The 10,202-nt window shown below is 36.4% G+C and overlaps 1 protein-coding gene and 1 long non-coding RNA gene across 4 annotated transcripts in view; one reads left to right on the top strand and one right to left on the bottom strand.

Annotated features, from left to right (window-relative positions):
* The window catches only part of LOC107553583 (uncharacterized), a 9,761-nt gene extending 8,371 nt beyond the window's left edge, over positions 1–1,390 (top strand). For all 3 annotated transcript variants that reach the window (XR_001604973.1, XR_001604974.1, XR_001604975.1), the window contains exons 3-4: positions 706–856; positions 1,045–1,390. This is a non-coding gene — a long non-coding RNA (uncharacterized lncRNA). The remainder of the gene's footprint in view (positions 1–705; positions 857–1,044) is intronic.
* A 2,726-nt stretch (positions 1,391–4,116) lies between these two features.
* On the bottom strand, positions 4,117–8,572 carry LOC107553582 (WD repeat-containing protein 54-like). Its single transcript, XM_016235850.1, has 10 exons — positions 8,371–8,572; positions 7,911–8,065; positions 7,693–7,755; positions 7,547–7,613; positions 7,341–7,397; positions 7,098–7,225; positions 6,832–6,932; positions 5,814–5,976; positions 5,512–5,586; positions 4,117–4,838 (listed from the first exon to the last, which is right to left on the bottom strand). The coding sequence occupies exons 2-10, from the start codon at positions 7,914–7,916 to the stop codon at positions 4,707–4,709; spliced, it is 792 nt and encodes a 263-aa protein (XP_016091336.1). The 5' UTR covers positions 7,917–8,065; positions 8,371–8,572; the 3' UTR covers positions 4,117–4,706.
* Positions 8,573–10,202: the final 1,630 nt, after the last annotated feature.

The raw sequence follows: 10,202 nt of genomic DNA, 5'->3' as shown, positions 1-10,202 counted from the left end.
AAATGAGCATTTATCGGCCGATACCGATATGGTGGCCGATATATCGTGCATCCCTAGTTATTTTGGTTATTTTTGGTCACTTTTCTATATTTGTCTTTACAGGGATCTCCACGGAGCTTATACACCTCCTCTTAAGTTAGTGGTTCTCAACCTTGTTGACTTAAAAAATGGCTAAATAGCAGATGCAACTTGGTCTGATGCATGTAATGGAATTAATTTTATTTTTTTAAGTGTGACTTAAACATCCAAAAGTGTTCAAATACTTTTTGGGGTCACAATGTATGACTGGACGGCTCATTTTAGAGAAGAAGTCATCATCACAGTAGCCACACTCTCAGAAAAAAGGTATACGAAACCCTAAGGTATATCTTTGTACCTTATTTACCACAAAATGGTATATATTAGTATCTTAAAGGTACAATAGTACCTTTTGAAAGGGTACCACCCGACTGACAGTTTAGTAATGTTTTTTTTTTTTTTATGAGAGAGAGACAGAGTGACAGTCAATCACAAATTAATTATAGTAAAACTGACTTGAGAGTTTGTGTCACAACGTTATAGTTATATTTTTCAGATGATCAATTATTTCTTGCCACATGTCTTGTTTGTAACAACGCTAGAATAAAATGCAGAGAAAAATGTAAAGGTTTGAGAAATGAAATCATTGACAAAGGCAGAGTTGAGATGCCTTTTGTTTTGTTGCAGTGCCCCATGGGTAGGACACACCAATGTTTAAAACAGCTCACTCTCCATCCTGTTCTCACAGCACCCAGCAGAGGAGACGGGAGCAGCTGTTGGAGCGGGTGGAGTGTGCACACGTCTCACTCTCGAGATGACCAGATGAATCATCTGCATGGTGTCAACCTCTTTCTCACTCTGCTTTCAATCCCTCCATGTCTCCAGCCAATCTCTCTCATCCAGTATTTGACTGTGTGTTTGATCCAAGTCCCACTTCCCCCTCCTGCTGATTCCAGTCTATTTATATGAACTATTTTCAGGAGACACTTTTCCCTAATTTCCTCCTTGCGTCTGTTTTTTCCTCAGCTCCAGACTGGTGAGGAATTACTTTGCCAATCCCTGTGTGACGAAGCTTTCCCAGCAGGCTCAATGCTAAGGCCGATAGATTTTGGAAAGTCTTGAGAGGGGGAGCGAGTGCCACGTGTTCCATCCAGGCATCTCCAAATTAATTATTCACATTAATGGGATGCGTCGGGTGGCTTTTATTTGCTGAACATCAAAGCAGGGTCACTGGGTTTGGTTATTGCTAAAAATGATGACAAATAGGCAGGATAGAAAGTGAATAAACTGTCATGTTTTACATGGACACATTATTGTGCACACTTCAATGCCAGTTCAATCTCTTCTTCATGAATAAAAAGACATGTGCATCTGCGGAGTATTATAATTGTGGTCATTTGCGTCTGTGCCGTCCTCGAAACCCTCTCCCCATCACATTTACATGAATAAACATGTACAATCTTGCCTCAAAATATATTCCATTCAGCCTAATGAGCCTGTTTTGGTCTCTATTGGCTTTTATAATACTATGGAAGCCAGTACAAAGCAAACAACTAATGCATGTTTATTTAATTCCCATAGCTAATTAGATTCTTTTCTTTTGTATTGTGATGTACATCTGAGTGAAAGAAGAAAAATGTAGGGTGGGACTTGGTTTTATCCATTCGTTGTTGATTGTAAGAAAGGAGTGGAGTTTAGGAGGACTAAATGATTGGAGAAGTCCTGCATATGGTACCAGAAATAAGTCTGTCGTTTTCATGGGGAAGATCCAACTATGACATCTTTTTGAAAAGAAAAGAAAAGAAAAGAAGAAACACGTGCATGGATCAGGGTTATTAACTAAAACTAAAACCATTCAAAACCTTTCTGTTATTTAAATAAAGATTTACTGAAATAATATATAATATTAAAAAAACCTTGATTTACTTAAAATAACTACAAACAAAACTGAATTAATAAAAACTATATACATTAAAAAAACAATAACTAATAAAAATGGCAAAAACAAAAAAAATCACTAAAACTTAAAAATTTTACTTAAAATAAAAATGGAAAAAATTAATTCAAAATTTGTTTTTTAAAAAACTATAATAGTACCTTGATGCACTGATGAGTGAAAAATCAATGCTTATAGAAAATAGGGGGAAATTTCATTTCATGCTGACTTTCACATTCTTAAAACACATTCATTTCAAACAGTGTATATACATGTATCCAAAGATATATATTTTTTATTTTTGTCTTTTTTAAAACATCATTTCCAGCACATTGATGTATTGTGTTAAACAGCATTTTGTTATTAAAATGTAATTTAAAGATTTTGATAAAATAGCACTCTTTTGCCTGCTATAATGTCTAGATACTATTTTATGTAGCCTACATACAAAATATAACAATTTCTGCATAATTTGACAACATTACCTCTTGACTGGAAATTATGCACAGCAACATTCTCTTACTGATTTTTCTGGGTCTGAGTCAAGGGTACAATAATAATAGTAAAAAAAAATTAATTTGATTTTGAAAATGCCAGAAAAAGTTTCCAAGACTGTTATAATGTAACCTTCTTACAACAAAAAGAGAGAAGCTGAAATTTTATAATAAAAATGATTTCCTTGGAAATAAAAGTGGCCATAATAGAAGAAACATCACATGACATGCATAGAAAGCACAGAAAAAAAATATTGTTTTTAACTTCTGCTAAAGTGAAATCAGCATCTTGTGTCCTCTGGAACTGCATCGTGCCATGCCGACTGGCGGTCCCCATCTGCAAACACTGTGACTCCCCAGAGGCCACAGATCTGATGTGTCTGGAGAGAACTATTGAATTTGACATGGCCTGTAGACCAGCCATAGTTTTTATTACCACAGATCCCACTAAACACAATGACCTTAAACACATATCGCTTGTTGTGCTTCTGTGCTGCACTGCAGTGTTACATAATTCCATTAAACCCACAGCCAACGGAGGTCTCATTGATGCCCTCTGGACTCCCTCCCTCTCTGTCCACCATCAAATCTGACGGTCATCAGTCGATTCTCCCATTAGATCTGCTCCTCTGTGTCATTGATATTCACGCTCTCTTCATAACAGATATAGGGCACACTCAGTGTCATCCATAGGACAAAGTTAAAAGACTTACATAAGAGACATTTTATCAACAACAAGCTGAAATGGGAGGTCGTGTGTGGATAATACTATAACAGAACAACAGAATTATGGACATAAATATTATGGGGGAAATACAGTCAAGTGAGCATTGCAGATATTTTAGTGGGTTACTGATAGAACAGCTTGATGTGATAATCTGCATTCCTCTGGTGTTCTGCTTTGACCTATAAAAACAGGAACCTGCATAGATGAAAGATGTAATGACAAAAAAACATTAGTGTGATAACAGGGCGTAAATCAAGGACAAGGACTCATGAGGGCCTCATGGCATGAAGGACACATATGACAATCAAAGTCTTCCTGTCTTTTTTATAGCTTAACAGAGAGGCACAAATGGACAAAAGTTAATGGTGATGAATATATTACTATGGTCGAAAATGCTCCTTATTTACAAATTTGCTCTTGAAAGAAAATTGGCATGAAGCTGATCTAAATAATTTTCTATTCACTCCACGCTTTAAGGTTACACAGAGATAACCCTGAGGACCGTTAAAACCCACTGCAAACATAGGGTGACCATTCGTCCTCTTTTTACTAAATGTGTCCTGGCAGGAAATTCTAAATGACCTAAAATGTCTGGGTTTTGATTTTGTTTTCATACATGCTGAATATAATGAAAAGTAGCTTGCGTGCAGGCATTGTACATAATCGACCAATCGTGGCATGCAAGGTGGGATCTACAAAGAACGGTCAAAACAATGCAAATAGGTGTACATATAATGTACATTTCTAATTGCAATAAAAGTCACAGTAAACAAGTTATTTTTTGCTTTTTTTAGTTGCTGAATTGTCCCTGACAATTGTTTAGAAAGAAACAGAAAATAGCAAAAACTGACAACAACACAAAATATAAAATATGTGGTTTAACATCAAGCTGAAATAACGATCCTAGATACAATGCAATTATTTGTAGACAAATATAAATAACATTATAATTTCACTTGGAAAAAATAGCCTCTGCACTATTTAATATTCATAATGAATAAATACTTTACAAACAATTTTGATATGTTTTGTTTTCTGAACCACAAATATGATTACATGCCATCTGAATTAATTGCACACCCAAAATTGTTCAATGAGGTAATGAAATTGTTCAGTAACACTTTAGTAAATACATTTACTAAACTAATTTTGTGAGAAGCAAAACACTAACAGATCAACCCCTTCTAACATTTGATCATATTAATGCTTTGTTTCCAGATCAACATGTTCTGTTTAACCAACGTTATGTATTTTCCCTTAATATCAGAGTACAAAAAGAGTAAATTATACCTGGCACAACTGCCAATCATGTAGACATACCGTACTAAACACAGTCACCTGATTGAAGTGTGGCTTTTTAGGCATGTAGTGTAGTCATGTAGTGCCTAAGAAGTTAGAAGAACATTCACTCCAGCCTGACCCTGCCTATCATGACTGCACACCAATATATTGTCAAGACATGACCTTCCTTCTGCAGGCGATCCTCATATGACCAATGGGACTGTCTTAGAAGTGCATGCTGTATTCCTGACTAGGCTTGCGTGTAGCGGATGACCTCACTCAAGTCATAGCCAGTCACTGCAAAGGCGTAGCCATCCCCGTCACAGAACTTGGCTCCACAGATCTGTGTATCAGTCACACACTCATTGTACATGTGCTCAATCTAGAAAGGACAGTGAAAAATGTGGGAGAACATTTGAAATCAGCTGAAACACACAAAATGCTTTGCAATGAATGTTCATTTAATGAAACTACTAATGCAGTTCTAGTGCATGTCCTCCACCGATCAAAAGCTTGGGGTCGGTAAGATTTTTAATGTTTTTGAAAGTCTCTTATGCTCACCGAGATTTGATCAAAAATATAGTAAAAACAGTAATATATTGTAAAATATTACTACAATTCATTTTTTTATTTGAATAGTTTTTTTTTAATAAATAGTCATTTATTCCTGTTATGGCAAAGCTGAAATTTTCACCATGACTCCAGTCTTTAGTGTCACTGTTAGTGATCCTTCAGGAATCATTCTAATATGCTGATTTGCTGCTGAAGAAACATTTCTTATTACTAATAATGAATTAATGACAATCATTTTGCGGCTTAATATTTTTGTGGGAATTTTTTTTTTCAGGATTCTTCGAACAGAAAACTAATAAATAGATAATAAATAGCATTTACTTGAATTAGAGATAACATTCAATTTAGAAATGTATTTTCTGTCACTTTTGATCAATTTAATGCATCTTGCGGAGTAATATAATTAAAATCTTTCAAAATAATCTTACTGACCCCAAACTTTTGAACGGTAGTGTACTGTTTGTGTCTGTGAGTGGTTTAACCTCTACACTATTAGTCTCTGGAGTCAAGCTCAGATGCCACACTCTAACCCAGGAGTCTTCTGCTGCAGAGGTCAGCTTTTTCATTGAACAAAGGAAAACAATATCAGTATATGAGAGTTTACCATTTTAATAAAATACATTTGAATACAATTAATTAAATCTATTTGTGTTCATCAAAACAGATTTAGTTAAATAACTTATTTAAATCGGTTTTGACTTAATTACTACTTAACATGCGCATACGTATAGTTGCATACATTAACTGTGCGACATACAGACTGTATACATAGTTTTTCTCTCACCAGTCCAGTGACCGGGGCGATGTCCAGCGAGTAGATCCATCGTGCATGGGCAGTGACCTCTGCATGCAGTATACCTGTGACCCCCTCATACAGACGGATCTGTCCCGTCCCATAGCCTGCAATGACTGTGCCCTTCCAGAGTTTTACTGAAGAACAACTCGTACTGAGAGAAGAAGATATGTAATAATATACATATTATATTAATTATGCATTGGTATAAGTATAGTGGGCCTCTTTCAAGGAACACAAGCAGATTAGTTTTTCTGAAAATTTTTCTGACGTGGATTTTCAGATTAATGAAAAGGTGCATTTTATGTTCTTTTAGGAAAGCCGATGACACTGCATTTTGATAACATTTACCATAATAATATATATAAACACAATTAATTAGTTATCCAATTAGATGTATGTGAAAATACATTTCACTGCTAAACAAAAATGAGACCGTCTGTTTTTGATTTTATCATAGAACACTACTATTTTGAGCACCAGCATTAATCTTCAAGCTTAGCACTTTAATTATATCATTTTTGTTAGAAAGATGGCCAATTACTATTTTGCATTCATGTAATATATTGGAGCCAAACCTGAGAAAGAAGTCCAAAAGATCCTACAGGATTCTGTACACATAATTCACGTTGTTGTAATTTATGGGCGGGGATTTTACTAATAATCAACGAATGTGTAAATGAACCTCAATTCTGAGGTTTACGAATTGTTCGTGGATCCGGAGAAAACTTTTCAGGAAGCAAAAAAAAAAACAAATTATTATTTGCTTGTTCCTGTGACTCAGTGGTAGAGCATTGCATTAGCAGCACAAAGGTTGTGGGTTCAATTCCCAGGGAACATACCTACTGGTGAAAAAAAATGTATAGCCTGAATGCACTGTAAGTCGCTTTGGATAAAAGCGTCTGCTAAATGCATACAATTTATTTAATTTTTAATTTAAATTTAATTTAATTTGCGAAATTGTCTCTTGTATTGTCTCTTGTATAGTGAGTGTTCATTCCTAACCTACTCAAAACCAGGGATCTTGTTGAGCAGTTGAAAATCTTCTCCTGATTTCCACACACAGATGAGGCCAGAGTCATCAGCACTAACTAAATCAGCAATACACTCCTAAAAAAAGAAATCGGTTCAATAATAAAACACTTGAGCCACCAGTAACTTAAACCAACTTAACCAAACATGACAACAACAACAAAAATCCAACAACCTATAAATAGCATTTGCCCTATGGATTACAATAATAGCACTGATATGAAAGTTACTGTAAGTTAATACCAGATTGCCTGAGCACTCAGAGGCCATGTCTGTGATTGCCTCTTTGTGTTCCTCCAAAACCTCAGACAGGGTGATGTTACTGCCTTTACTGGGAACGTCAAACACAAGCACTGAGCCAGATGAGACCCCTGAAGGAAGTGTGTGGAGTTGAAAAGGGCACTTTCAGTACACATACTAAGCAAATATGTAAATGGATTAGAATAGTTTCCTATATAGCTACTGCTGACAGATGAAACCACTCACCTACACAAATATATTTTTCCTGCACTGCTGCAATTCCTCGGGCAAACACTGCCTTTGCTGGAAAATGACAACAGACAATGTCAGACAGGTACACAGCGGTCACAACCTATTTCCCACAGTTTTTTCTTCAAAGGATGTGAAAATAAAGAAAGAAAAAGAATGAACACATTTACTGTATTTACAGAGACACGAAAGTGTGCACTGACCAGTAGGGAACTCTGGTGTGTCCAGTGCATGCCAATAGACCATAATGGATCCATCCGATTCATACATCTGATGAATAAAAATAGTTCAAGTCATGTTTCCTGGGCAAATAAACAATTTTAATAGCATGGCATAACACTCAACCTACCTGGATTCCCTTCTGAGAGGTGAGAACAAGAAGATCTCTTGAGGGCAGGACACACCAGGCTGCCTGTCAGGAAAAAAAAAAAAAAAAAGTTAATTATGATCTTGGGATAAAGGTGAAACAATAAATAGTGTAAAACAGTGTCAATAATTCAGTGACAGCATTTAGACACTGTATATTCATCAGTCTTTATTAGGACTCAAACGGTACTTTAGTCTCACCTGCATGATAAGTGAGGCGCTGGTGGCCACGTTGCCCTCTTAAGAGTGCAGCTGTCGGTGGGAATAGTTCAGCCCGTCCCAGGAGGCGCTGACCATGTTCACCACGTTTGGCGTGGACCACCGTGAAATAGGTTTATAAACTAGGGATGTTGTTTCTGAAAGACAAGGCAGGACATGGAAGTCAGGTCAAACTAAAGGAACAGTTGTGAAGAGTTTCTTGAGACAGTTAATTCGAGGCTGTTCAAACTACAGTAACAGTTGCGTTGCACTGCATTCAATCGGATTTTAGCAGCATGTCCAGATGGATGATCTCTCGACAGCAAGATATGAAATATGAAATACTGCTTCTTTTCCAGTAACAACACTGACATTCAATTAACCTCAAAAAGTATTATTTGCCGTGTAATTGGGCGTGATACATTTAACGTTAACTTATATAAATCTAAGCAGCTATACCAACCCTGAATGAAGGCAGCTGATGGGTTCTCCTGTTAATCCTCCTCGTTTCAGAGAAAATACTGAACCAAATAGCTCCAAATATGAAAATAACATACGCCGTTTCTGTTATTAGACTAATGAACGTCAGATAAGAGGTATTATGGATATACTTGTTTAATTTTATTCAAGCAAACTCTCACCATCTCGCGTCTCTTGCAGCCATAGTGACGGAGCAGACGTGTGTAGAACGTCACAGTTATCTGCGGTGGACGGAGTGACGCTGGGGTCTGAAGGTCTGAAACTTAAAAAAAATACACATCTGCAGCACTATATCTATCTATCTATCTATCTATCTATCTATCTATCTATCTATATATATATGGACAGACAAATCTACAAATCTCACAATGAAGCCACAACTAGGCTATGAAGTTCTGAATCAGTTAGGGTGATTTTTCGGGCCACCATACCACAGTGCAATTTTCCAAAATTGTCAATGGTTATCCGATTTGATGTCAAGGAGACCTGCCAGGCAAGAACACGAAAAAAACTGTGACTTTGGGGGGAAAATGGGTGAAAAGACTGCCATTAATATACCATCCTGATCCGGTTCAGAGGATGTTGACCTTCAAACAATTCATGCACAGTAACCCTGTCAAACACTGCATGACATTAAAGTCTGGGCAGCCTGTGATGCCAGTACAAGCTATGCCTGGAATATGTAGGTCTTCACAGGCAAAACTGCTGGGGCACAGCCTGAAAGAAATCAGGGCAGACACATTGTACCCCAAATGACAGCTGGTCTCCAGAAATAGACAATACGGTGCAACACTTTCTTCACATTGAATGCCCTTGGCACAAAGCTTCTTCAGAGAAAATTGACCATGGTTGGAACTGTGTGTAGGAATAAGCCAAAGCACCCATCTTTAAACAGAAGACACCTTGCTGGCAGGTGCATGGACTGTAGAATAGAACAGAATAAAGTAGTATGTGAATGTGCAAGTATATACACAAAATACAATTTGAAATATGTAAACAATATACTCTCAGTACCCTTATAAGGACATCTTTGTACTTTATACTGGAAAAGGTGCACATTAGTACCTTAGAGTACCAATATGTACCTTAATGTACAACTATGAAACTTTTTGGGGTAAATAATGTACAAAGATGTCCTTTTAAGGGTGCTGTCCCAGTGACATGCTGTTGTATTTCTCTCTTTCTCTTTCTTTCTCTTTTTCTTTCTCTTTGTTTCTTTCTCTCTTTCTTCTGTTTTATAATCATATATAATAATATAAGCATAACACATATAAAGCAAAAAAGGTACGATTAAAAATAAAACCTGTCAATTAGACAAGGGAAAAAACAGGTATAACACTAGACATTCCGTCCCCCCCACTTTTGAAATGATGGCTACGCCCCTGTTGCTGGCCCATGGCACTGTTTTTCAATATTCTGGATGTTTACATGTACAATTCCTTTGTGCAGTGGAAAGAAAGAAATCTTTCTTTGATTCAAGGAAAGAGCTACCAAAGGGCACTGGTGTCCTCTCATTCTGATAAGAAGGGCACAGGATGGGCCTTCTGATGACGAGGAAATAGGTCATCATCTTCTCATCAACAAGGGATTAATAAGAAAATCTACAGCCTTCTAGTACTTAAATCATGTCATTACATTTGACTTGGATTTTTGTCCCCACCAGATGGCATCAGATCTGCTTTCTATGCATTTGAATGATTTTAAATACGAAATTATTTTCTATACCCACTGTATGTATAAATAAACAGACACGCATGTATATATTTAAGGAAAATATGTTTTATATATATATATATATATATATATATATATATT

This window comes from Sinocyclocheilus grahami, unplaced genomic scaffold, assembly GCF_001515645.1.
Source record: "Sinocyclocheilus grahami isolate Dianchi unplaced genomic scaffold, SAMN03320097.WGS_v1.1 scaffold475.1, whole genome shotgun sequence".
NCBI lineage: Eukaryota > Metazoa > Chordata > Actinopteri > Cypriniformes > Cyprinidae > Sinocyclocheilus > Sinocyclocheilus grahami.
Note: the sequence above shows the minus strand (reverse complement) of the source record. Positions and strands in the feature narration are given on the sequence as shown.